This window comes from Denticeps clupeoides, unplaced genomic scaffold (genome assembly GCF_900700375.1).
Source record: "Denticeps clupeoides unplaced genomic scaffold, fDenClu1.1, whole genome shotgun sequence".
NCBI lineage: Eukaryota > Metazoa > Chordata > Actinopteri > Clupeiformes > Denticipitidae > Denticeps > Denticeps clupeoides.
The window spans coordinates 1-27,751 of NW_021630084.1; the positions used below are offsets into that span (position 1 = coordinate 1).

A 27,751-nucleotide genomic window follows, 5' to 3' on the forward strand; every position below is an offset into this window, starting at 1 on the left:
CTCCCTCAGGCCCGGGAGGTGGTTCTGACGCAGGTTCTCACCCCTCAGGCTGGTCTTCCTGGGTTCTACGACCCCTGCGTGGGTGAGGAGAAGAGCCTGAAGCTGCTGTACCAGTTCCGCGGTGTGATGCACCAGGTTCTGTCAGGGGACACAGAAGCCCTGCGGATACCTAAACAATGTGAGGACGTTCCTCACCTTCACAATCTGCAGAGTTTCACTTCATCCCGTTCTAATAAAACAACGCTGCATCTGTTTTGTTCCACAGCACACAGGCTCGACTCAGACACGTAGGAGAACCCTCGTCCCTCACCCTTCTGTAATCCCCGGAAAGCACAAAAGGTCTGACTGGAAGCAAGACTGGACACGACTGCTGTTTTTACTGTCCAGCAATATTCCAGCAGATTTATGACGATTGGCGGTGTGAAATTAACGACTCCATCTTTATTTATGACCTATAATCTCATGGTGTTAATGGTGATAGAACAGTTTCACAGAAGCTGCAGGGTTCAGCAGGTGCTCCACATCTAGAAGGTGGTGAAGCGGGGAAACTGTGTGTGTGTGTGTGTGTGTGAGACACCTACATGTCCATTCCTGGAGTGAACATGCCTTGTGTTCCATGCTACCTTGTTTCCTGCCCTGGAAGTGAAGGGAATTCATTTGCCCTCATTGTCCTACCAGGGTTGAGCAGATGTTCCTGGGTTTGGAATTGATTTAAAGAACCATGTGTTCGGTCTCTATTCAGACCTTTGATCCTAATCTGCAACTAAACCTCATTTTAGAAACCAGCATGATCCAATCTGCGGATCATGTACCTGGATAAAACGGCCAGAATCCGCGCCACCATCCTCCATCCTCCTGCCCGTCCCTCATGTGATGAGTGTTCACCGTACCCCCAGGAAGTCAGAAAGGTCTTCACGAGAAGCTCCATCACCTCGCATCCTGTCATGGGGTTGCTGCAGATAGACGAAGTGTTAAAAAAAAAAAAAATGAATAAAATGAATAAAAACGTTAAATTCCCTGCTGTTGGAATCTGTGCTTATATTAAACCCTAAAGTCCTGAACTGCAATCTCTGGTTGAAGAGTCACTCAGTAGGGCACTTCATGGACACAGGAACTGACAAACTAAAGTCCTTTATTCGACTGGTCTGTTTTCAGCGGCAAGTGTACGTCATACAGAATTGTACCGGTCCACCTGAGTCCACGAGCTGCTCTTCAGGTCACCGTGACGTCTACAGGAGAAATCCACAGGGCCACAGAGAGGGTGTGTGAGTGTGTGCGTGCAGGTAATCAGCTGCTGTGTGCAGCATGATCCCAAATTCCTGAAAAGTCTATATGCTGCGGAGTGGAGGGCGAGTTTGGGAAATATGACATTTAATGCATTGTATATACATACATAAATAAAACACATGAACTCGAACCCGCATCCAACCAAATTGCACTTTTATACTTTACTGATATAACAAATCCATGTAAAATATTTACACCCCTGCGACGGCGCAGCAGCAGCACGCCCACGTTCGATCCAAACACCTCACGCACAGGCGCGATCGCCATGGGAACAAGTTATTTTACAAAGCAGCGGTGTCAAACTTGCGGCGCGTAGGCCACATCCCGCGAGACCGCTTTACGTAGATCTATCATCACGGCACGGCGATATGAGACACACAAACTACAGATCCCATAATGCAGTGCTTCGGTTGAACGTGATCTTTGCACTGCAGCTGAATCTGCACAGGAGCGTTTTCGGCACGTCGACTGCAAATGGCTGGTGAAGCCGCTCGAAATTCTATTTTTTGTGCCAAAGTGCCGTGCAAACTCGTAGGGAGTTCAAATTGTCAGCAAGGTACGCACTGCATTATGGGATGTGTAGTTTGTGTGTCATCAGCGCGTCACATCGCCGGGCCATAATAATAGATGTTTGTAAAGTGATCTTGCGGGCTGTGGCCTGCGGGGATGGGGAGCGAGCGCCCCCTTCAGTCTAATACGTGCTGCCGGGGACTCAGGCGTGAGCGCCTCGATCGGCGAATGTCAAACTTGGAGTCTTTACACCGCTGGCAAACGTATGTCTCCGGGACGTTGGACTTGCGGATTTTGGCGCAGGACAGGTGGATCCAGGTGCTGCACTCGTTGCACTCGATCATGGCGCGTCCAGCAAAGGGCTTCATGCAAAAACACGTGACCAGGTCCCACGAGTCATCGTCTGGAGACGCAGAACAGGAGAAAAACGCGAGAACGTTTTACAAACAAGCGTGTTAATCAGGTGACGATGTTGGGACTCTCAGTCTTACCCGAGTCGACCATAATGTCCTCATCGTCCGCAGAGCCGTCCTCGTCCCGGAACACCACCTGTTTTCCCTGCCGGAATACAGTCCGGGTTCCAGGGAACTCCTCTTCTTCTTCTTCTTCTTCATCTTCCTCCTCCTCCTCCTTCACCAGTCCTGCCCCGCCCTCATGCCGCTCGCCTCTGGGCCAGAGCACCAGCCACGCCCCTCCCCACTCGAGTCGGACTCCTGTTTACAGACAACCAGCCCCTCGGCGTCTACAGAAGTGTGGACGTGGTCTCTGCTCGGCACGGGGAGGGGGACAGGAAGGTCATCGCTGGGTTCCTCTTTAATGGTCCTGCTGACTGAAAACTCGGGCAGAGAACTACATGTCCATCCTGTTCTGCTAAGGCCAGCACCATCTACGCCCTTCCACACTTTCTTCTTCTTCTTCTTCTTCACCTTCTCCAGCCTGTGCTCCAGCAGCAGGTGCTTCCGAGGCCGTCTTGCATCCGAGCCCAGGACGAAGCTGCTGGGTGGGGCTGGCGCGGGGACGGCAGGAGAGCGGAAATCGGCCGTGAGCCTCTGCGGGTCCCAGACGTCGCTGTCCACTGTGCTGCCGGTGCTGTTGGGCGGACTGGAGCTGCTCCTCAGTGGAGCCTCCTGTGGACGAGAAAAAAAAAAAAAAAAACCCAAAAAAACCATCAAGAGTCAGAAAATCCCTGCAGCTTCTCACAGACACTCATCCAGTCCAGCGCAGTCAAACCAGAGAAACCAAAAAGACGTTTCCACTTCATATTCCTCATGGTTGCAGACGAGAGGAGAGGAGGTGAAGCATCCACCCAGCTGCCACAACAACTTTGACCAAATGAAGGGACACAAAATAAGGAGTATTGAGAAAATACAGCAAAATGTGTCACATCATGGTCCAAATGTTTAAATTAAGGCGCAGTAAACGCTTGCAGAGGAGGACCAAGGATCTGATTCCACAGCAGGTTGCATGTGCCACTGACTTCTTCACTTGCTCTTATTGATATGAGCAGCACTGTTAAAGGTTCCCTAACATGAAGAATTTTTTTTTTTTGCCTTCATTTCGGTCTTGTTGGTCCCCTAATTCTGTTTCTGAGGTCTCTTTCAGCCCTGCTGCAGAATAAAAGTCACTTTGATCCAGATTTCCCAGGAAACGCGCCGTTTCGGTGTCTGTAGCTTTAAATGCTAATGAGAGAGGGGGGACAAGGAGGAGAGCGGCCTATAGAAGTAACTGGGCATTCGCGGAAATGACGTCATCAACACCCATCCACCAACCACAATGTTTGGTGCAGGCAGGAAGTAACATTTCCCCTTATGGCATCATAAGGGGACAAAATCCAGACCATCTGAGCTGCCGCTATCTGAGGCAGAATGACAGTGAAGTGATTGTCATTGTGAAACACTGCAGCACAGCACACGGTGACACTGTGAAATGTGTCCTCTGTATTTAACGTCCCCCTCGGTGAGCGGTGGGCATCATGACGGGCGCCCGAGGAGCAGTGTGTGGGGACGGTGCTTTACTCAGTGGCACCTTGGTGGGTCAGCACCCTTTACACGCCATTTCTAGCCACTGCAGGCCCATAGACAGGCTGGGGAACTCGTATTAATGTTAAATAATGAGACATTTTCAAGTCAAATCTTGAAGGGCCACTTCCAGAGGAAACGTGGCTGTGGAGCATGAAGTCAACAGACAGGGTTTGGAATGGATCGTGGTGGAGACTCGGTCCCCTCTTACCCTGGGACAGGGGGCTGGGGTTGGGGGGACCCTCTGTGACGGAGAAGAGGAGAAGGAAGAGGAGGAGTGGCAGGGCACTGCAGGGGGAAGGCTGGCAGAGCGGCTGCCCGAAGTGCCACCACCAACTCTGTGGATCAAACAAAGTATCAACAGCAGCACTGACGGGCGGAAGCGACGCCCGAAACGCCGCCCCCCTACAGCCAGCCGGGCGCGGCCTCCCACACCGGCCCTGTAAGCGGCGCTTCCGTGCGGCCTGGGAGCAGGCGAGCTGCTGGAACTCACCTCCTGCGGGTACGGAATGTAACCGGCGTAGGCCAGGACGAAGGTGCAGAACTTGTTGAAGTCCTCCACCGTGCGCTTCCTCCGGCACTCTGGCCTGCAGGCCTGCAACAGAGCAGCAGACGCGGCCCACGTTTCATCATCTGCGCCCGAAACGACCAGCCAGCCATTATTTAGAGAAGAAGACCCACCTGAGCTCCCAGCGTGGATGAAGGAGAAGCCCGGTCCATTTCTACAAAACAACCACACAAGAGCGCCGTTTAAACCCAGACAAACGAGTCGTGTAGATTTTATCCAGCAACTGTGACGTTTAAAATCATCATCATCATAATCCAGCTGCTCCGCCTGCCCCAAGTTTAACAGCAGTTAGCAGAGTGTCTTGTTAGCAGTTAGCTCCCCCGCAACAACAAGCCGCGTTCGAGGTGAAACGCGTGATGAACACGACGACAGCGCAGTCGTTCACTTACCTTCGATAAACGGAGGACGCGCGGAGGAGGCCAGCGTCAAAGTACGCGAGCTGCTCACTAAAACGAACAATTTTCTCCCCGAGGACCACAGCGGCGCAGCAGCAGCTCTAGGAAGCTCTGACTGACAGGCGATCTACTGCACATGCGCGGCTTCGCTCCTCAAACCCCTACTGCACATGCGCGGCTCTGCTACTCAAACCCCTACTGCACATGCGCGGCTCCGCTACTCCTCAAACACATACTGCACATGCGCGGCTCCGCTATTCCTCAAACCCCTACTGCACATGCGCGGCTCGTCTCCTCAAACCCCTACTGCACATGCGCGGCTCCGCTATTCCTCAAACCCCTACTGCACATGCGCGGCTCCGCTATTCTCAAACCCCTACTGCACATGCGCGGCTCGTCTCCTCAAACACATACTGCACATGCGCGGCTCCGCGGCTGCGGATGACTTTTCGTTTATTAATTAGGCCGCACGGTGGCGCAGCCTCCCTTCCCCGTGTTGGTGTCCAACTGCCGGACGAATTCTCTGGTTGTGTCTGCTCTGGCAGCCACACCCTCTATACGTGTTCCCCCTAATTTTTTAGGTAGGGTGACCAGACGTCAGATAAGATAAAATTATCATTTATTAGTCCCACAAGTTGGAAATTTACATCCAGAAGGTCTTTCAGGCCAACAAGCACACACATCCAATACACCATTTCTCGACTCCATATAAATTTCCAACTTATATATATATAAATGGAAAAATGGAAATGGTGTATTGGATGTGTGTGCTTGTTGGCCTGAAAGACCTTCTGGATCTCTCCGTCCCACATCAGTTTTTTTTTTTAAGTGAAGTGATTGTCACATGTGATACACAGCAGCACAGCACACGGTGCACACAGTGAAATTTGTCCTCTGCATTTAACCCATCACCCTGAGTGAGCAGTGGGCACCATGACAGGCGCCCGGGGAGCAGTGTGTGGGGACGGTACTTTGCTCAGTGGCACCTCAGTGGCACCTTGACAGATCGGGATTCGAACTGGCAACCTGCTGATTACGGGGCCGCTTCCTTTTTTTTTTTTTTTTACAGTCCATCCTTTAACAGCAACCCGAAACACAATCAAGTTTCAGGATGGAAATATCTGCTGAAATTCACAACCAAAGAAAAGACTGCTTCTAGACAATACCATGTCCTAATAAATATAACTCACTCACTTATAACTTGTCAACTACACGTTTTTCCACCTTCTTCTCCATCTTACAGAAACGGACAGGTATACAATGTGGGCTTTCTTCATAACCCAGCCACTGGGGACGCAGGTGACAGTGCATTCCAGGTTGCCGGCCCCAAACCCAGTTAAATGGGCAGGGTTGCGTCGGGATGGGCCGAAGGGAGGAGGAGGGCAGACCAACCACAGAACGAGCTTCTGGATACGTACATGTATGCATGATGGGCGTGGCTGTCAGGTGATGTGAGGTCTCGTCCAGACACAAGACACTCTGGATCTGTCGGCAGAGCGGAATGCACATCAGCACGTCCGTGAGTTGAATTTCATTTCTCGCTGCTTTTCCTGCGTCTGCCCGATGAGATATGAGGAAAGTGAAAGTGTGCAGAGTTTACTATGCTGGTGCAGAGCTGGTGAACAGCAGAGATGAAGGGATTGTGGTGTTCTTTCCATGTTCTGTGGGTTGGTCAGGCTGAATTCAGCTGAGGGTATTAATAACAAAAGATGGGGATATGAGATATCACCTTTCGGACCAGTAGGACCAGTTCACATCGCTCAAGCCCACCACACCCAGATATTGAGACTAGCTGGTTTTTCATGTTTTTTTTGTGCAAGCACCCATTAGATTTGGATGAGACATGTGGTTAAATTGTGATTTAATGGTAAATATGTTAAATTATGACAGATTCAGACGGGGAGATAAACAGGTGGATTCGGGTAGACTGAGGAATACGAATCCCCTCCTGTGGCTGTTCATCAGTTCTTTCCCCTTCTTCCAGTTGTCTGAAAATTGACTGTTTGAATCGGTGATGGCCAGAAACCTCCTCCGGAACCCCAGTGGGGACGGTAAGGGGAGCACCGAATGAAAGAACCCACTGCGCGAAACATGCCGAGTTCTGCTGACGCTCTCTTGGTTCTCAGAGGGCCTGGAATCGTGGGAGCTGACTGAGAACGGCGGCCGTGAGTGGTGTGTGGAGGACATGGCACCGGACAGTCCTCTTTACGGCGGCGACTCCCCCACCAGCCACTACTTCGCCACCTCCTTCCTGTAAGTTCTGTCCAGTATTACATTTACATTTACATTTGAGGCGTTTACCAGACGCCCTTATCCAGAGCGACTTACAGTCAGTAGTTACAGGGACAGTCCCCCCCTGGAGACACTCAGGGTTAAGTGTCCTGCTCAGGGACACAATGGTAGTAAGTGGGGTTTGAACCTGGGACTTCTGGTTCACAGGCGAGTGTGTTACATATTTACATTTACATTTAAGGGATTTGGCAGACGCCCTTATCCAGAGTGACGTCTTACAACGTCTTAGTAGTGATAAAGTGAAGTGATTGTCACTTGTGATACACAGCAGCACAGCACACGGTGCACACTGTGAAATGTGTCCTCTGCATTTAACCATCACCCTGAGTGAGCAGTGGGCAGCCATGACAGGTGCCCGGGGAGCAGTGTGTGGGGACGGTGCTTTGCTCAGTGGCACCTCAGTGGCACCTTGGCGGATCGGGATTCGAACCAGCAACCTTCTGATTACGGGGCCACTTCCTTAACCGCTAGGCCACCACTGCCCCAATCAGATTGTGTTGATGGTGGAAGTTGAGACGTCTCAATGTACTCCTCTCATCTCCAGGCTGTGTCTGAAGAAACAGGTGGTTGACCTGGTGGCAGAGGGCTTCTCTCCAGACCAGCTGGACGCCCAGCCAGCCGTCACCGTGGAGGACTGGTGAGTTTCACTCTGGCTCCGCCCCGCATGGGTGTGGCTCTGTGCTCTGAGCGGTTCATGATGGAGTCTATGTAGGTTCTCCGGGCGCCCTGACTGTGGGAGTGTCTACCAGCTGAATGTGTATCTGCTGAATGAAAATCGTGAGATGATGGACAACTTCAGTCAAGATGGCCTGCTTGACCCTCAGAGTGGAGATGTTTCCTGGAAGAAGGTCAAGCCCTCGCAGATTTTTGTGTTCCTTCTGTATTCTGTGCATGTCTGGTGTAAAAAGGTTCATATTCTTCTCCAGGTGAGCCACACTTTCTTGGGCTACGGCCCTGGACTGCGCTTCGTTTCCTTTGAGCACGGAGGGAAAGACTCGCAGTTCTGGGACGGGTGGTACGGCGTGAGGGTCACCCGGAGCTCGGTGACGGTGGAAATATAAAATGGGGACCAGCAGGTGGGTTTGCATTAATTTGTGTTTTATAATGTCTGCTGGATGCATGCAAACTGAGTAAAAGTCGTGCTTGTTTAAGAATGCAAAGCATGTAGGGATTTAACAAACGATGTCTGATTTGTTTGTGGGGGTCTGAAGACTGAAGCGCCGCCAGGCCGGGACTCCACCTGCAGCCACTGCGAACCTCGGACTTCATCTGCCTTCCACACTCACTGTCCACTCCTGTCTTCCATGCCCAATAAACTGAACTCTATCAGAATCAGAATCGTGTTTGTGGGAGCAATGTTGTGGGATGTCTTCTGAAGTCCACTGTCATCTGTACAGTCTTGTAGTCTCGTTCTCTGTGTGTCTCTCTGCACTTTAAAAGCACCTAGAACAGGTTTGAGGAACCTGATCCAGGGAGGGCAGGAATAGGTTTTAAGGAAGACCCTTCAGTCAGCTTTAAAATGTTCAGACAGTATGACATGGACAGTGCAGGGGTTATAAAGTCCAGTAAATGACAGAGTGTCATGTCAGAGTTGGTGGCCTTCGAAGCGGGGGGAGAGACCCCCTTATGGAGCAGCTCATGTGCTGGAGGTGTGGGCAGTTCCCAAACCAGGCAATTGACAACAGCTGATCAGATGTCCTTGGCCTGATGGTTCATGTGAGGTTATCACCTTTACAACATTTACCAGATGTCCTCTATATCCAGAGCGACTTACATTCAGTAGTTACAGGGACAGTCCCCCATTGGGTCTTGCTCAGGGACACAATGGTAGTGAGTGGGGGTTTGAACCTGGGTCTTCTGGATCATAGGCGAGTGTGTTACCTGCTAGGCTACTACCACCCTTGATGAACTATGTGACCACCAAGGAACCTGGATGATGAGGGTGCTAGTAGCTCACTACAAACCAGAAGAGTCGCAGGTTCAAACCGCACTTACTACCATTGTGTCACTTACCTCTGAGGGGGACTCTGTATCCAGGGGGACTGTCCCTGTAAAACTGATTGGATGAGGGCGTCTGGTAAAGTCCCGACATTCCAAGGTCCTGTTTCGAGACCCATTGACCCAGGATCCTTTCCTGGGTGGCTTCCGCAGAGCGCGTCATGACGTCATCCAGACGTAAAAAAATATACTCCGGGAATGTAGTCATTACTATAAAAACGATTCGTTTCCTCCCTCAGCGGTTAGTCTCCTCCCCTTTTAATGACGCCTCCGCACCCTGATTGGCTGTCAGCGGAGGGGGGCGGAGCCTCCACTGCGGAGGCAGGCGTCGGAACCGGGAAGTGTCCGGTTAAACAGCAGCGGACCGCGGCAGGAGAGACATTTCCACCCTTCGAGGACCAGGTAAGGAGTCTGCGTTACATTTACATTTTACGGGGATTTGGCGGAACGCCCTGATCCAGAGCGACTTACAAACGTGCTTCCATGTTACCATGGATGAAGCGATCAGTTCTGGTTCACTAGGACCCCCAACTATGAATACAACCTTTTTATTCACTCTGTTTTAGTTTCTGTACAAAAGTAAGACAATGTCCAGGTGATCCGATGCGTGTGGATGGTGCTGACCCCGCCACGCCCCGGCCTGGTCAGCAGCTGGACAGTTGCTGACCCTCAGCAGCTGAGCCGGCTATATAAGCATCAGGTCCTGAAATGCAACGATTCAGAGAGATTCTCGTTTTCCTCCTCAGTTCAGCCATGGCCAGAAACCTCCTCCACAAACCCCAACGGGGACGGTAAATATAATGGAATAGTCAGTGGTCGGTTTAGGAGCGGTCAGTTGAATACGTTTACGTCCCTTATTACGCCCCTTCCAGAGCAGCTGGAAATTCTGGGACCTGACTGAGAACGGTGGCAGTCAGTGGCGTGTGGAGGACATGCCAGGTGACTGTGGACATGAACACTGTGATCCCGGCTTCGCCCACTTCTTCGCCACGTCATACGAGTAAGAAGTTGCTGTGTCCGCAGGGCTTTGGATTTTTGATGGTAACTGCACTGATGAATTGTGTGTGTCCTCCACTCGTCCCCAGGCTGTGTCTGAAGAGACAGGTGGTCGACCTGGTGGCAGAGGGGTTCTCTCCAGAGGAACTGGACACACAGCCAGCCGTCACCGTGGAGGACTGGTGAGCACCAGCAAGAGAAAAACTCACACATACAGCATCCAGACGGGATCCATTTCTGGTATTGTGGGCATCTGCAGATAGTGGTGAAGGTGGACTGGACGTCCTCGGAGGGTTCTGGGTGATGAACTCTGCCTGTGTGTGTAGGTACTCTGGCCGCACCGACTGTGGCTGTATCTACCAGCTGACTGTATCTGCTGGACGAAAACCAGGAAGTCCTGCAAGAGTTTAAGATCGAAAATGTGACACTTGACCCTGACGGTGACAATGATGGTACTTCCTGGAAAGAGGTAGGATGTAACTGGACAGGACAGTTTAATTTCGCCAGGACACGATGTAATCCTGCTCTAAACATCACTCTGACATTTTCTCCAGGTGAGACACACTTTCTCAGACTACGGCCCTGGCCTGCGCCTCATTTCCTTCGAGCACGGAGGACAAGACACCAAGTTCTGGGACGGATGGTTTGGGGTGAGAGTAACGGGGAGCTCAGTGAAAGTGAGATGTAGAGATCGTCGGTAGCAGAGGCTTCATCTCTGTTAACTTAGTTTCATATTTCAGTTCTATCTGTCCTGTATGTAACCGGAGGACATGTCCAACTCCGTCTGCTCAAGTCACATTCAGTTCTATTTGTATACGCGTTTCCAAGAACAACTCCACCCAGAAAGCCTAAACCACTACGTTATTTCGACATGACAATGAAACATCTTAACAGTAGTAAGAATAACTAAAGTAGTAATAACTAATGTTAGGAAGTAACACGGCATGTTTAAAATGGCATTAACCACGCTGCACGTTGCAAGTCGCTCTGGACAAAGGACGTCTGCCGAATGCCCCAAATGTAAATCCCAAGTAACCCTGCTGCTGCGATTTTGCACTAACGCATCGAGGCCTTCTATTAAACCTTATTTACCTGGACAGATATGCAGCTTTTGTGTTCCCTGCTTCCGAAGGTTCCGCTCACGCATGCAGGATCAGGGCCAGGAGTGATGAATCAGTGACGCTGATCATCTTCTTCATAGTCCTGCTCCCTTTACAGTAAAAGCGCTGCCAGCCATCAGCCAGCCATTAAAGGTCCCAAGACATGAGCATTTTTTTTAACGTCGGTCTTGTTGGTCCCCTAATTCTGTATCTGAGGTCTCGTGGTGCAGAATTACAGCCACGTTGATCCAGTTCCACAATGAGACTTCCCAGGACGCGACGTCTCACCGTCTGTAGCTTTAAATGCTAATGAGGAGGTGAGAGGCGGGACGAGGAGGAGAGCGGCCAATAGAAGTTGAGCGTCATCAACACCGTTCACCAACCACAATGTTTGGTGCAGACAGGAAGTCGTGTCGCGTTTTTTCCAGAATAAATAAAATGAACCCGCTGGTTCTACGGAGTCTAGCGTGACGGAACTTAAAAAAAAAACATTCGTGCTCATTTTTACATCCAATCACCGAGTGACTGAAATGCTTCACACGTTTGGAAGCCATGATGGTGGAGATAATGTTTTAGGGGCGGGAAATTCTCTGGGTTGAGAAACGGGAGGTGACCTTTCCCCTTATGACGTCACAAGGGGACAAATTCCCGATCCAACCGACTGAGCTGCCGCTCTCTGAATGGTGAAGCAGAACGACCAAAACACTCTTTATACCACCTATCACCATTTCTAGCCACCGCAGGACCTTTGACAGGCTCGGGGAACTCGTATTGATGTTAAATTATCTCACAACGTGTAATTTTCAATTAAATCGATTGCCACCCTGCGGTCACCCTGCTGCCTCACCAGAGTATTCAAGTCAGCATGTAAATTAGGAATAAAAGTCGTGACATCATTGCATTGTTTCTAGCAACTACCCGCTGCTTTTCAATCACGACCAGATCACATCCCTGCTATGACAGTTATTAAGGCTCCATTCAATCTGAGCTGCAGTTACACACACAATAATAATAAGCCAGTGTAGAAAACACATTTTTACTTCGGAGCACTGTAGAAATACACAGTAAATTTACTCCATTAATACCTCAAGACCAGACTTGAGTGATCAAGAATTCACACACCACGCTGTAATAAAACGTCGGTAATTTCCTGTCAGCTTTTACCATGTTTCTGACCCCATGTCACTGTGTTTTATTAATACCTCCTGAATTTAAACACTTCTGACACGTAACAGTCAGGATGGAATCATCTTGTGGTCCAACTCGGTCTGAGAGCGCATCTGCTTGCAGAAGGCATCAAACTGCTGCTGCTCCAGCTCCGTCATCACCTTGTTCAGGGCATAGATCTGAAAAAAATAAAAAAAAGGGAAGAATGAAGATGAGGATGCAGATTTCACTGTCGCTGTCTGGAGAATGAAGATGAGGACACCTTAGTAAAGTTCTGTATTCAACAGGCAGTCACAGATCTTCGCTAGATTTTCTCCTACTCGTTAAACAGTAACCCAGAGATCTTCAAGAATGTCTGATAACTTACACACACGTTGGTTTGTAATAGTTGCTGCTGCCGAAAAATTGTGGAAATATGAAATAACTCGGTGCGCGTTTGACTCTGTGCAAAGTTTCAAAATAAAAGCCTGACTCCAAATTTACATTTACAGCATTTATGAGACGCCCTTATCCAGAGCGACTTACAATCAGTAGTGACAGGGACAGTCCCCCCCTGGAGACACTCAGGGTTAAGTGTCTTGCTCAGGGACACGATGGTAGTACGTGGGGTTTGAACCTGGGTCTTCTGGTTCATTCCGCTAGGCTACTACCACCCTAAATGTAACCCTAACACGATTATCTACGGCTTCCACAAGTGTGAAAGTGCAGGATGTACATGGATTTGTATAAAAATCTGACCCCAGCTGAAAGGCGCTATATTAATGTAGATTAAATTATGTCTTTCAATATTTGAAACATTCGCGAAAACGGACGAGCGGCTGCTGAATTATTTCGCAATTTATCGGCTGCAGCAACTATAAACAGCAACGTGTGTGTAAGTTGCCAGGCGTTCGTGAGTCTATGAAAGTGGAGATTTGTGGGCTCTCGTCCTGCGGCTGCCTGTGGAACTCGGTACTGCGGCGGTCCGGGACCTCGGATCTCTGCCGCTGCTTCAGCTCCTGCTGGGCGGACTTCTGCCTAGACCGATCCCCCCTGGTCGGAGTCTCTCGCTGCTTCTGCTTGTCTTTGCGGCAGGCGGGCTCCATCCCTCCAGCAGTAGATCTTCACAGCCTAGAACACCCGGATCCAGCACCAATCATCAGGATCGATCACGCTCGTTTTCATATTTAATATGGAGCGAACATACTCACCAGGCCGCTTTACAGCCAGTATTGATCCATTAATGATTATAACGACGAAAAAAAGCAGGAGAAAATAAAAACTACCCCCGTTTACCAGCTGATCGAATACATGACCCGGAAATCCAAACTCAAAGCCCCGCGCAACCCGGAACTAATCCTTCCTCGTCGCTCTTTCAAATTGTAGTTTCGTCTATGAAATATTCCAAACACATCCATGTACAAATTATAAATGAATTTCCCCTTTGTAAGAAAAACAGAAACGTTTATAAGCATCGGTGTGTATTTTTTAGTTGTTATTTCAGCGGGCAGAGAACGATTTCATGAAAAGGAATGTAAAGTAATGGATTTTGCAACGTGTTCCTGCTTAAATTCCCGAGATGAGCTGCAGGGGGCGGCAGTGAGGTTCTGGACGGAAGATGAAACCATGAGACTGGTCCGTTTTACTGAACCAGGTGGAGAAGTTTCTGCTGTGCAGCCTGACGGCATCCAGGCCCAGAAATAGCATCATTTATCACCATATGGTGACAAAGGTGATCATTCAAAAACAATGACAGATTTGCATTTTTTTATTTATATGATTTATTTATAAAATGGTCCAATACAAAAATGCAAATGTTCAAACATACGACATTAACCAGATATTTTTTAATATGATCAGAAATGAACAACAAAAGAAGAATGCCCTCTGCTCAATGTCCTCGATTATTATCATATAAGTAAAAAGCATTGTTGTATATATCAATATAAAAAATACTGTGCCGTGTGTGCTGAGGCAGCAAACCCTCTCATATCCGTGCACAAGAAAAAGTGAAAAACAGACTGGCCTGCCAGTCACATGCCGGTTTGTCACCGGGGTGCTCTGGTGTTTTGCATTATTTAAAGTTGGTGGTGCTTTGCTGCTGCTGCTGCAAAAACTCCAGAAATCCAAGTACAATGGTGGCCTCTGGGGAGCGGTGGCACGCCTTGAGTAAAGTGTAGATGCTCCACACACGTCGGGTGAATCTGCGCTCCTGCTGGGACACGCCGGCTCCCCGTGGCCTCGCCTGCCGGCTTCTGTTCGGCTGTTATTCGAGCCGCGGCGTGATCGTGTGTGGGACAGGCAGATGCTATTCTATACGTAAAAAAGCCCGCGGCCGTCCCGCATACCGACCCTCCTCCGTCCTTCGGCCCGAATAACCCCCGCAGGCCGTAAATCTCCCGTGGCTGATGCTGAAATACAGGATCTGCTTGTTAGGGCCTCGGCGGTGTCGCGTGGGGCGAGGAACAGGCGCTCTTTTACGGCCTCTCCTGACAGCCTCTTCAGTGTGTGCAGTCCTGGCACGTCCCGGGCCCGGGGGCCGGCCTCTTAACCAGGACCTGCTTCTCATTACGCCTGTTTGTTTTGGCAGCGGCCGCATGGCACTTAGGAGCGTGGAGCCCAGGCCCGGCCAGAACGCCGTATTTGTGTTTGGAGAACGTTTATACGGAACCGATAATGCCCCCTTTAACGAGCCCATCCTCTGGAACCTCCTCGCTTTCCGGCGTTCGGCCGTATAATTGTACGCGAGCAGCAACACGCCGGCCCGCGTGGTTTGTCATCAGGACCGCGCTGCCGGGGGACAGTTGAGGACACGCCTCCAGCTGTGCAAACAGCAGCGCCGCTGGGGACGCAGGTGTGAATCGAGCGCATGAATAACCACAGTGTGGCTGAGCGGCCGCCTGACAGCCTGCGCGCCCCCAAACCAGCGCGGGGCCTGCAGGTGGCGCCGTCGCTCTCCCGTCTGCCGCGCGGTTTATTGACACAGCAGAAAATATCGCGGCCCTGCCGCCCCCGGGGAGCGGCGGCCCAAACACGGCTAATTGAAGGAGACGCCTACAGTCGCCCCACTGTGCGACTCCGCCTGGCAGGGCCGGCTGCTGCTGGCACCGGGCGGAGGTGGGCGGCCTGGCCAGAGATGTCCCTCATGCATGAATTTTACTCGTTGTGGCGTGAGGGAGGCCGGATGAAGACGAATCACCGTTCATTTACATTCACCGCATTTACCAGAGTAGTGACAGGGACAGTCCCCCCCTGGAAACACTCAGGGTTAAGTGTCCTGCTCAGGGACACGATGGTAGTAAGTGGGGTTTGAACCCGGGTCTTCTGGTTCATAGGCGAGTGTGTTACACACTAGGATACCACCACCCTGTACCACCCTGTTCATGTAGGAGCATGAAATGGGAGAGGAAAAAAATCACTCTGTTCTTCTTACATTATGTCATAATAATTGAAAGTGAAGCGATTGTGATACACCGCAGCACAGCACATGGTGACGCGGTTAAACGTGTCCTCTGTATTTAACCATCACCCATGGTAAGCAGTGGGCACCATGACAGGCGCCCGGGGAGCAGTGTGTGGGGACGGGACATTAATCACGGGGACCTCAGTGGATTCGAACCGGCAACCTTCTGATTACTAGGCCACCATTGCCATTTGTCTTTGGCTCAGACTCTTTGGCTCAGACGTTGATCTGCAGATGAAAATGTTCAGAAATGGGATGAATTTTTTGGTGTTTTTTAGACGTGCACCTGCCCTTCTTGCCCGTATCTTGGTCGTTGGGAGCTGTGGAAATCTCCGGCCGGATTGTTTTACCTGTTTGCCATCACGGCCAACTATGTGTCCTGGAGCGTCCCGAGTGTGAAGCAGCAACACGTCCCTGTGGACTTCTAAAATTTTCCAAGGGAATTTCTCAAGTCAAAAAGTGTGTCCAGGTTCTGCTGGTGAGGGTCACACGGGTCACAGAGTCGCTCCAGTAACTGAATGTTACCCCCATGTAGATCATTCACCTCAAAGCTTTTTTCCAGTAAACTGCCATGTGTGGAACGCTGAGGAACACAGAACATGGAGTTCAATCCGGCTGACATTTCGGAATGGAAAGGGACAATGTCCTGGCAAACACACAGGTCTGGAGTCACAGATCCTGACGAGGACCTGATTAGAAGAGGCGCTGTTCTCCGCTGTAGGACAAACCGGTCCCTGGAGACCAGAGGTGTTCATGAGACTCGGAGGGCCTGTGGAGCTGCCAAGAGGACGTCACCTGTGATGATTGTTGGCAGGTAACCAGCCACCACGCCTCCCAGAAACCTCCACGGTTGAGTGGCACCCGACCTCAGCTTCTGTAAATTACCGTCAGATACAGGAGCATTTCGGGCGTGAGAAGAATGCGAGCGGCTGCTGGTTGCAGGACGTACGAACTATCGGAAACTCATTAACATATACACTTTATCTACAGGAATTATCCCCCCAGCCGCACGACTGTCTCCTGGGATTCTAGAACCTGTTCTAGAGTTGCTGTAAACGGTTATGGACCATGTAGGAGCAGAGATCTGTATCTGTTTATCTGCTAGAACCTGGCGTCAGGACAACGTCCAGCGGGTCAATGGGGTCCCGACCAGGATGGCTCACCCACCTGTCTGCTCACTCTCCCCAGAGAGGCGTGGTCACAGGGGTTTCAGCTGCCGAGGTTTCTGCTCAGATAATCCTGCCACCTACAAACTTTCCATTCACTCAAAGTTCACGTTCCGCTTTCAGCCGCGAGCACGTCAGACGAAACAACTACATTCAAACAACGTTCCGAACTGACATGAAGTGGAGCGCGTGCGACACAGACAAACCGGGATTCATATTCAGTAATAAACCTTCGTGATGTGAATGCTGCTGCTGTTGGAGTTAACTTGGACACATCACCTCACACAGACAGAAGCATGAGCACACGTGAAATGGGGTAAAATGACCGAACGAGGACAGGAATAAGCAGGAAATCCCGGTCCGGAGTACTGGGAAATGCCCGGATCATGATGTGGGTGCTAGTAGCCTGGTGGGTAACACACTCGCCTGTGAACCAGAAGGCCCAGGTTCAAACCCCACTTACTACCATGCTGTCCCTGAGCAGGACACTTAACCCTGAGTGTCTCCAGCGGGGGACTGTCCCTGTAACTACTGACTGTAAGTCGCTCTGGATAGATGAACAGTTCGTCTGTCTCTCAATGGTCACATGAGTCCTCACCAATGCACTCAAGACGTAGAACCTTTAATAGACTCGAGAGGAAAGATTCCTTCGCTGGTTGGCCTGTCTGGTTCAGATTTCTCATCTGTTACTCCTGAGCTCCTGAAGATGGACCTACGTTTTTATTTTCACTTCAGTTCTAGAGTTTAGTGTCTAAAAGCCGAAGAGAGAGAGGAGAAAAAGAGAACAAACTTTCCCAAGCAGATCCCATGACCCCGTTCACCGACTTCTTCACCGAGTGTCGGTGATGTCGAGTACGAAATCAAATCAAACACATTTCAATCAAACCCGGGTATTTGCCTGTGTGTTTTATCCTCTGGCTGCACATCGGGGCTCCTGTCATTCTTCTGAGCGTGAAGAACCGTGTTGATGTGGGCGCGCTTCTGCAGGCGTGACAGGGACAGCACCGTGGCGCAGGTGCTGGCGTTCTGCACCCTGCACTGCCAGCTGGAACGCCACGGAACGCCACGGAACGCCACGGCCGTCAGCGGCATGGCGCCCAGCGTAAACACAACTAAGCGGTCTGAGGGTCATAAGCACGCGCAGAACCTGCGGTTCCTGCACGCATATCGAGTTCAAGGAGTAAAAATCAGAAGAGGGCAAATAAACCATTTCTGGTGGAGCCACGGAGGACGTTTTAGTAAATTCCTTTGTCTAAGCACTGATAAAGGGCGAGAGAGGAGAAGAATGTTCTTTACAGAACCAGAACACAACTCCCAGCTGGCTGTGGTTATCTTGTCGGCGTGCACGCCGCCACCTGTTATCAATAAAGCGCCTCGCACTTTCCCCTCATCCGTCCGTTGGAGGCTTTCCGAGAAACCGACCTCCATCGGGCCCTGATCCTTGTTCCAGTGAAATGGAGAGCAGCCTCCTGGCGTCTCTGGTGACGTCCCTGTCCCTAGTCCAGTGACACTAACCGCTGTGTGAAACTCTCACTTGCTGATGAAATGGAGGCTCCGCCCCCTGGACAGGCCAGGTGTGCAGGTGAGGTCGTGTGTGAAGATGCTGGAGATAAGAAGATTAGTTTGTAAAACATGGCCCAGCTGTGGTCGGTTCTGGGTTCTCGGCGGGTACGATGATGAATCGGGCAGCACGCGCTGATCCACCCTCTCACCTCGCCGCACCTGACACCGTCAAGCGACCTCTGACCCTGACCCTGGGGGGACTGTCCCTGTAAATTTCCTCTGAACATGCTGATAGGAGACATTATAGCGGCTGTTAAAAGTGTGGTCCATGTTGTAAATGTATTACGGGTTTATGTCAGGTTATGTCTGTTTTCTGCACGGGTGTGTCCCCCATCACCGTCATTAGCTTAGCTTTCTCAAATAAACACCATAGGTTACCAGTTCCATTCATTTATTTACTTCTTGTTAACCTACTGGTACCTCACTCAGGAACCCACTATCCATCCATAGTTCCACACAACCACGCATACACACCGGTCACGTTTTCACCGTGTTCCCCTGGGAGAACAGTGCTTTTATAGGCCAGCTTGGGACACGGGAGAAGGGTGTTTGATGTAGGGGGGTAAGTGTTTTAGGGTTAGCAAAGCACCGTCCCCACACACTGCTCCCCGGGCGCCTGTCATGGTGCCCACTGCTCACTCAGGGTGGTGGTTAAATGCAGAGGACAAATTTCACTGTGTGCACCGTGTGCTGTGCTGAAATGGTAAATTGTGAATATGTTCCGGGATATGTTGGTATATAGAGGTCTAGAATTGACCTGATTATGACCGCCTGCTGTCCCCCCTGCCATCTTGAGCTCAGTTAGGCCGTGATTGTGGGGTGTATTTAGGGGGACAGCGTAGTAGGCCGGGGGCCTTCGTGTGGGTCAAGGTCAGGTTGGTGGTTCAGGGGTTGAGGAGCGTTAGTGTAACATCTCGCCGTGAATCTGCATCTTTTGTCATATGTGTATATATTGGTGGCCACGACGGACGGTTTTTGTAAATAAACCTGCACCTTTTTTCTGTCGCTACTCCTGGTACATTTGGCCTTTTGGTTTGGTGGAAGCGCCCGGTGTAGGCAGGACGTGGACGTTCCTGCTTCACGCCGCCGTTCTTCTTGTCATTGAATGGACCAGAGAGGAGCCTCTGCTGACGTTCTTCTGCTGACCTGACATCAGGAGGTGATTTGGACATCTGGCGTACGGTGGGCCTGGTTAGTGCCCGGTGCCCTGCTCCTCAGCGTGCGTGTTTGTGGAGGACCGGTCGGGAAATCGCGGGTGCGTCTCACGTTTCAGCCTGGTGGACGCCGCTGGGACGCAGCAGCCCGTGACCGGTGGCTGTTGTGCCTCAACATGTTTGGGACGGATGCCTCAGCCCACATTCTCAGCGTTTAGTTGCTCTCGCTTTATTGCTAAACGGGATCTTCCAAAAGCACTTTGATCGCGAGGAGGCGTTTCACGTGGCCGACGTTGGGCTGTTTGCACGTGTGTCTGGTGTAAACGTCCAGAAGGTCACATGAGCTCGGATCCAAACAGGCTGACAGGCTGACGGATGGATCGTCCAGCAGTATTTACTGCTCTACTCATCAGCTGTGTGGGCATTAATTACCCGTCCACGCGATTTTCTCCAGAACCAAGAACGGTTCTCTAGAACATTTTCTCTCTTCCGCGTATCAGTCCAACCTGCAACCGCGGATAACATGTTCGCGCTGGAGTAATCCTCGAGGCTGGAGAACAACCCACCGCGTCTCCGTGTGGACGCAGGTTTGGAGGTAAACTGAGGACCAGAGAACAGTGTCCTTGTGCGGACGAAGTCTCAGGATGTCCGTCTCAGAACCTGAGACTGCACAGATGCGAACTGGGCAGAAGGTCGCCGAAACCCAGGCGATAAGCATGAACTCTGATGTTCTGCAGAAAAGCACTTTGGTATCTGCATCACCTTCCACCACACCAAATAAAACCCGGCGTGCGTGCGTGCGTGCGTGCGTGCGTGCATGTGTCTTCTGAACGTTCCCGAGGGGAGAGTCCTGGTCTGGAACTTGCTTTGCACAACAGCAATAAAAAGCAGCCTGCAGCCCTAAGCCCAGCGCCTCCACGGCAGGATATTACTGGAGCGCCACGGTCCAGGGATCATCTCGCCCGCTCTGTCTGTGTGAGAGATGAAGCCCACACCTGCGCGTGGGGGGTACGTGCAGCTGTGAAGCCGGATTTATTTACTCCAGCTTTTCATGTGGAGCTGAGTTCTAATGAGTTTTAACGATAGTTCGCAGCTTCTGTGAAGGCGGGCTGGCGCTGAGTGGGCGCAGGTGTTGCTGTCAGCTCACGATGGCCGATATCCAGACGGAACTCATCATTGGAGAAGAATGAAGATGAAGGTCATGGCTGTTATGAGGAAATCATCTGCAGCAGAAGGTGAAAAGACCTGATGGACCTGAGCACATCATCTACTTCTACACCGTCTTCCACATACGACCAGCTGGGCCACGTAGATCCTTCCGGTTCTGCGAAGTTCCTCCTCCTTCCTGCTGGTTTAAGGCGTGGTCTGTACCAGCTGACGGAGTCACTGTTGTTTTCGATGGCAGGAGGGATTTGTGTGGTGTGTCATCCTTCGCCTGGGACAGATTAAACTGTCATTAGCAGAGCTGGCCTGTTGGCATCTGTTTCCAATGGCGCCACAGGAACTGTCCCCCAACGTTCCAATAGTCCCCCCAGGCGTCATCATCCCTTGATTTTGCGCTTTCTATGTAAATGTCCGAAGGCCGTCATCATTATCACCATGGTACTGTCTGAACGTGACAGGTTATGGTGGACCAGGAGGACCAGTTCTGGTTGGTGCTGCTCTGTGTTGCTGCGTTCGTGTTGGGATGGGAGGTCATTCCTGTGTGGACAGAAAAATTCCAAGACAATGAAGTCTTGACTACAAACGGGAAAAAGCTGCGATGATCTGACCACTGCACATCCCACAACCTTCTCTAATCTTCACATCGTCACAAACTGATGGCTGGAAAATTGCTGCATTCCCCAGGCCTTGTTAATCTGCACTGCTTGTAAATCAAAGCCACTTGGAGCTGCAGGGTTGCAAGAAGGAGCTTCTCTACGTACTGCTGGGTTCTCCAGCCTCTTCAGCAGGGGATGCTGTGCTGCATGAAAGACTGTACCAAATAATCACCACGGAGATCTGAAGAAAGCGGCCGCTCCTCTTATCTCGCGTCCTCTTTGTCGAGAAGTTGCTTCCTGGCTTCGTGGGAGACTTCGTGTTGAGATGCTTTGGAGGGAGACCACAGGTCGCGAGCAGGAGACCCTCTCCAGGCCAGGCCTCAGCCTTCACCATCAGCTGGGATAACAAGAGCAGCGCAGATGTGTCAAACATTTGTGTTTAATTTGATGGCGAGAGGGAAAAGAGAAACAGCTTGACGAACGAGGCAGAAATGGCTGTCATCGCTCAGCCCGACACTCGTCTGGTCGCAACAATGGCCTCATTCTCCTAATAACTTCCAGTCGCTCGTTAAAGACGGGATGAAGGATGGGAAAACCCTTGACAGCAGATGAGTTTTAAAACCTGCGGAGACCGGGGCCAGCAGGGCGGATCACGCGTTCTGGTGAAGGTGTCACGGCTGACCCTCTCCGGTCCGTAGCGTGCGCTGGCTTTAATGGTCCTGGTGAAACTGGATCCTGCGAGATGTCTCCGGCATAAACAAGCCCGAATTTTCACGTCGCAAAATAAAAGAAGAGCTCCAGTAAAAGGAGGATGGGAAATGGAAGATGAAAGAGAAGTAAAGTCCATATGAACATCACGAGACGGAACCTTTAAACTCAGGTCTCCGTTCCATTCGAGCATTTTACTTTGTTAGTGTTTCTCAGCTGTTCCCAGTTTTATAGGGTTTACTTCACTTACCTGAACGTAAGAGACTAGAGAAATATCTAAATTAGTATTTTATGGAAAATGACTAAGATCATAATTATTATTAATTGTTATTAATCAATTTGAAATGAACTAATGATGATGACTCAGCTGGTTGGTGGACAAGCCGGCTGCAGTTTCATGAACAGGTTGTGGAGCTGGTGTGTGTGTGTGTAGGAGTGATGAGGGCCCATGGTGGCGTGGCTGTGGTTCTCCTGCATGCCACCATAAACATGCCTCCACTTTGATGTGCGCAAATCGCTGTTTACTTTGATCTCCAGAAAGTGCCGCCACTTTCGTGGGCACAAGCCACCTCCCCTGTCAGCTGCTCCGTAACGGATCCTCCATGTTTCCCATCCGTAAACTGTCGCCTGCCGGGAGTCTTCTGCTGGGATAAAACTCCCCACATTTGAAGTCTGTGAATAACGGGCTGGTAGCAGGTGGGGTTTGAACCTGCGACTTTATGCGCATCTTGTTGGTGGGGTTTGTTTTCAGCCATGTACACAGTACCAGTGAAATGAAGAACATCCCGTCGGTGAGGCAGGAAGGAGGAAGGAGAAGGCAGGTTAGGTGGTTGGTGACAGCACTAACCCGTCAACACTATACAGTCCAAGGTGGTTTAGTTCCCCTACCAGGCAGGGATGGAGCTGCTCAGATGTTCTCTACAGTCCTTGTGCGAAGTGGGGTGAGGATGGGGCTGGTGTTGAGGGTCCATGTGAGGTTCTCTGCTGTGTGAACGTCGAGGAACTTCCTTCTGGTGCTTTGGAAATGGGTTCTTGGTTCTGCACAGTAGTATGAACAACAAGTTCTGTATCACGCTGACAGTGCTGGAGATAAATAAGTCAATCGGTATTTATACTGGTGCCAAAAAGCACCTAACATGAGAACAATGTGGACCAACAATAGGATAAAACCTTGCGAGAAACCCAGATCCATCTTCCTGTGGTCAGCAGTCGTAGAGAAGTACGATCTACATTTACAGCATGTATGGATGGCAGTGGCTTGGTGTGTAAGATACTTACCTATGAAGCAGATGACCATAAAGACCTGGGTTCAAACCCCACTTGAGCAAGACACTTAACCCTGAGTGTCTCCAGGTGGACTGTCCCTGTCACTACTGACTGTTAGGCGCTCTGGATAAGATGTATCAGATGTCCCTGATACAATAGCAGATCACAGTAGATTATCCTTCAATGACAGGGACAGTCCCCCTGGAGACACTCAGGACTACATGTCTTGCTCAGGGACACGATGGTATTGTTGAGTGTGTACTAGTACTACTCGGCTACCGCTGAATGAATCCAGAATCCAGACGTTGGTGATCGCTGCGCTTCATGGGCAGGGAGGGTTTGATATTTTCTTACGTTTCGTGTTGATTTATTTTATTGTTGTTGCACAGAACTGCACGGGGCTTAATGTCCAGAACGCTGCATTTGGTGAAATGGTCAAATTTGAAGTGAATCAGGAACATTTCCTGAATTAAAGAATATTTCTGCTTTTTAAGTGACATTAATATTGGGCCACATGCTTGATGGATTATCTGAGGAATGGCAGTTGCGTGCAGCAAGATGCATCACTTCACAAATAAAAGCGATCAGTTTTTAATCAGACAAGAAATGTCTGGCTCTGTAGCCAGGACTCTGTTCCATATAAAAGGCGTTGGTTCTGGACGTTACTGAGAGCACCAGAAGATCCTGGCTGTCAAAGTCCTCAGATTCCTTTCCTCTGTCCTCACCAACGCACAGCAGCAGACATGCTTAAGAACATCAGATCATCTGGTGGAGCTGTAAATCACCTGGAGTCAGAGGTTAATTAAAGGTTTTATTGGTGAAGATATTCCTAATGATGAAGATGACCTTCTGAACAATGATGAAGGTTTATTAGTGAAGATAATTCTGATGATGATGATGACGACCTTCTGAACAATGATGAAGGTTTTATTAGTAAAGATAATCCTGATGATGATGATGACAATGACCTTCTGAACACTGATGATGGTTCTGCAGGCAGCAGCTAGAGCCCTGCCTCAGCAGGAATGTTCCATTTGGTCCCCCCGGTCGACCAGCAGTGTTGGAGTAGCTACTGAGGTTGGAGGCGTTCAGCCAAACACCCCCCACCCCACACAAACACACACACACACACACCACACACACACACTCCCACCTCAGCAGCAGATAAGAATTCTGCATCCAATCAGGGATAATCAGCACCATTTACTGTGTGGTCATTTTACCTGGACCCAAGTGGAAAATACTGACCACAATCACGCACACGCATTCCGAACCACACTCACACACACACACATACATACACCCCAGAAAATACACACCCATAACCCCTCCTTCCCACACACACACACAAGTGTCAGTTTTAAACCAGGCTGATTACTTGCTTGGCTTTCAGGACGCTTCTCATAATGCAGGTTTTGGAGCCACAGCCAGTGAGAGGAGGGTGAACACACGCACACAGTGACTCTCACACAAACACACAATTATCCATATCTCTGTTTGTCTGTCCCTCTCGGCCTGTGTAATGAGTGTATGTCCACGTTTTATGAGCCCCGCCCATTCCAAGAACATCAGCATGGAGCAGCATTTCATACGGGTCGCAGTGGAACCACCAGAGGTCCTGCTCTTCTGGGCCATAAGGGGGCAGCACATGCTGAAGAAAAACTCATCATTATATAATAACCATGTCACCACTGACATCATCTTCATCACCTTACCTATTAAGGATTATCTTCATCTTCATAAACACTTCATTTCATAATTTCACGTGCAAGACTTGATCAATTATGAAGATGATAATGAATCACTGGGGTGAGAACCTGACAGTACACACACACACACACACACGTACATACACACACCAACACACTCCATCAGCCCTTCTGTGACCTCTCTCAGTGTGTGTGTGTGTTGTGTCTCCTGTTCAATCGGCCGGGAACCTCCTGACCCCCAACACCACCCACCACCTCCACCCCGAACGTTGTCTAGGCAACAGACGCCCCCCCTCTCCACCCCCCATCCCCCCACAGACAGTTTTCTGGGAGGATTTTTATGACACTTGACGGAGGTCCATGTTGCATCACAAGTTGTCTCCTGGAGAACAGGGCTGAGATGATAACAACCCCGAGCGCCACTGCTTATGAATTCTGTCTGCAGCTGCGCCGAGGGGATAAACACGTGGCCCATCCAGACGTAAAATAAGCTGCTGACACAACTGTGCGTGTCCATCCGATATCTGCTCACCATCAGACTTTTTATTAACGCCATTATATCCCCAGAGTGTCCTGGCTGCTTAGGGAGGTGTGAGGACGGGGACAGTCCCCCCCCCCCGGAGACACTCAGGGTTAAGTTACACAATGGTAGTAAGTGGGGTTTACAGGCGGGTGGCTAACCAACTAGGCCGCTGCCAGCCAGGAAAGAATCAGGGCAAAGGTGACTGTGTAGAGAATTATTCATGCTGCCATCATGGAGGAGGAGGGACCTCGGAACTGTTCACCTCGGACATCACCATGTCCACCAAGAACGGCGTTCCCATCATTGTTCTAAACCAAATCTGTATTTTTTCTAGCCAGTTTGTGGTTCTCGCTCCGTGTGATGGGATCATCCGAACGGTCTTTGCGTTCCTCTGAGCGATGAAGTGCTGCTGATTCGGGGTGTTGACGGAGGATCTGTTCACCACTCAGGCACGTGGGTCACGATGAATGAAAGTGAAGAGTCAGACTTGACAGACGAGAGTTTTCTCCTCGCGCAACATACCTCCTGTACGTGGGCGGGGCTTTCACCTTCCTGCTGCTCTGGGGGACAACGCCACACACGGGAGAGTAGAGGAAGTCGAGCGGAATATGGAGAACTGGCCGAAGTGATAACCCAGGGAAATTCCGCTCCCATCCACCTGCCCACCGGAGCAGGACCTGGTTGGAACCGTTGGAGGCCGGGTGGCCGCGGTCCCGGCAGAGCCTCTGTGCAGCCCCTCTGTATTCCGCGAGACGCCTGGTCCACGTGAAAAATGATGTATCAATGGCAGCTATGAATGCGCCGCTCTATTTATTGAAGGAGGGGCACAATAAAGGGGCTGTTGAAAAGCGAGCATGCAGCCCCCCAATGAATGGGCTCCTATTCACAATGTGTTTGTCCTGGCCAAGGAGCTTTCAGCCAATTCATCACGCCGCCGCCAGTTTGTCATACAGCTGTCCCCCAACATTAAATATACGTCCAGAGGAATGCTGACACCATAAATCAAGACAAACGAGAGACGCTTTTCACCGAAAAACGACCAAGAGAAGATGCGTCAGGGTCCCTGCCCACCGTCACTGGGGCGGGGCTGCCGTGGCAACAACAGGCCCGAGAAAGTTTTCCTGCCTAAATGTCAGATCATTTATGAAACCTTGAGCCGAGGCCAAGTCCTTCTGGCAGCGCGGCGCAATGCTGCAATTAAAGCGGGAGCTTTTCCGTCCAAGCCGACCGCAGTTCACTCCCGTCAGGAGCTCTTAATTGTTCGCAGTGTTTCGGCAGCGCGGCTGCTACCGAGCTGCTGCACTCCGAGTGGCGTTCCGCGGACGGAAGGTGAAACTGATCCATCTGATTCTCGGTCGATCGGCGGCGCCATTCGAACCCCAGGTGAAGGGATATTGCGATGCGCGGCAGATCTTCCTCCTCTGGAGCTGCTGCCAGACAGCGATGAGGTTTGTGTGGGAGGAACGGTGGAGGAACGCTCTGAGGTCACGGTGAGGGCACCTGTGGTCTGGACATGGCAACGCGTGGTTTATCGGTAGTTAAAGAAAGCTCCAGAAACGTCGTATAAAAGCGTCCAGCCGGCTGTTGCACCGCCATGAACTCACGCCGAGTCCAGGTGAACGTTCTCGCCACCGCTCTGCAGAAAATAGAACCCAGTTCCGTTTCTACAGATAAGAGCTCTGGCCTCTGATAGGCCGTGGAGCTGGGCCGAGAGACCAATCAGGTTAAATAAATATGGCCATGAAAAATGATGCTGGCATCAGGGCAGAGCGGCGCGGTTTAATAAAATCCGACCAGAATGCAGTAAATAGGGGAACAGAAAAGCCCCGCCCCTCACCAGAGAAGCTGGTGAAACCTCTCCTTCTGGGGGGCTTCCTGGCTGCTGCGGGGACCCTTGGGTGAAGGGAGACCGTCTCCTGGATCCGGGAGGTTTACAGAAAGTATGGGTGGGGGGTGAATATGTGGGAATATTTGCGTGTTTGTATGCTTGTGTATGCGGCAGGTCGCGTCCTGTGTCCTCTGACTGTAGTTAAATAAGAAAAATAAAAATATATTATAATGAAGAGAAAAAAATGCTGCGAAAACGGAACTGTTCTCCTTCCTGTGGAAACACAGGCTGGTTCAAGGCC

At 50.6% G+C, this 27,751-nt stretch overlaps 3 protein-coding genes and 1 long non-coding RNA gene across 4 annotated transcripts; 2 read left to right on the top strand and 2 right to left on the bottom strand.

The window, feature by feature from the left end:
* Positions 1-46: 46 nt before the first annotated feature.
* LOC114782581 (uncharacterized) lies at positions 47-998 on the top strand. Its single transcript, XR_003748087.1, has 3 exons — positions 47-178; positions 266-339; positions 780-998. It is a non-coding gene; the product is annotated as an uncharacterized LOC114782581 (long non-coding RNA).
* Positions 999-1,530: 532 nt separating this feature from the next.
* On the bottom strand, positions 1,531-4,912 carry phf13 (PHD finger protein 13). Its single transcript, XM_028968431.1, has 6 exons — positions 4,773-4,912; positions 4,497-4,537; positions 4,309-4,410; positions 2,456-2,924; positions 2,289-2,405; positions 1,531-2,200 (listed from the first exon to the last, which is right to left on the bottom strand). Exons 2-6 carry the CDS (start codon positions 4,533-4,535, stop codon positions 1,974-1,976), a joined length of 954 nt encoding a protein of 317 aa, XP_028824264.1. The 5' UTR covers positions 4,536-4,537; positions 4,773-4,912; the 3' UTR covers positions 1,531-1,973.
* Positions 4,913-6,236: 1,324 nt separating this feature from the next.
* LOC114782563 (F-box only protein 44) lies at positions 6,237-11,233 on the top strand. The gene is given in 12 exon segments (XM_074933612.1): positions 6,237-6,297; positions 6,763-6,829; positions 6,905-7,031; positions 7,615-7,707; positions 7,783-7,918; positions 7,997-8,113; positions 9,941-10,068; positions 10,154-10,246; positions 10,391-10,435; positions 10,437-10,533; positions 10,619-10,741; positions 11,216-11,233. Coding segments are annotated over 11 exon segments (1,014 nt in total). The 5' UTR covers positions 6,237-6,297; positions 6,763-6,792.
* A 948-nt stretch (positions 11,234-12,181) lies between these two features.
* svbp (small vasohibin binding protein) lies at positions 12,182-13,621 on the bottom strand. The gene is made up of 3 exons (XM_028968430.1): positions 13,522-13,621; positions 13,303-13,441; positions 12,182-12,510 (listed from the first exon to the last, which is right to left on the bottom strand). Exons 2-3 carry the CDS (start codon positions 13,414-13,416, stop codon positions 12,400-12,402), a joined length of 225 nt encoding a protein of 74 aa, XP_028824263.1. The 5' UTR covers positions 13,417-13,441; positions 13,522-13,621; the 3' UTR covers positions 12,182-12,399.
* Between the last annotated feature and the right edge of the window lie 14,130 nt (positions 13,622-27,751).

Excerpts from the sequence above, each read along its gene's own strand:
- phf13 (XM_028968431.1), bottom strand. The coding sequence starts at position 4,535 with ATGGACCGGGCTTCTCCTTCATCCACGCTGGGAGCTCAG. Across the intron at positions 2,406-2,455 it reads CTCTGGCCCAGAGGCGAGCG|AAGAAGAAGAAGAAGAGGAG; the intron begins GCATGAGGGCGG and ends AGGAAGATGAAG. Across the intron at positions 2,201-2,288 it reads GGACATTATGGTCGACTCGG|ACGATGACTCGTGGGACCTG; the intron begins GTAAGACTGAGA and ends CTGCGTCTCCAG.
- svbp (XM_028968430.1), bottom strand. The coding sequence starts at position 13,416 with ATGGAGCCCGCCTGCCGCAAAGACAAGCAGAAGCAGCGAGAGACTCCG. Across the intron at positions 12,511-13,302 it reads AGCAGCGGCAGAGATCCGAG|ATCTATGCCCTGAACAAGGT; the intron begins GTCCCGGACCGC and ends TATTTTTTTCAG.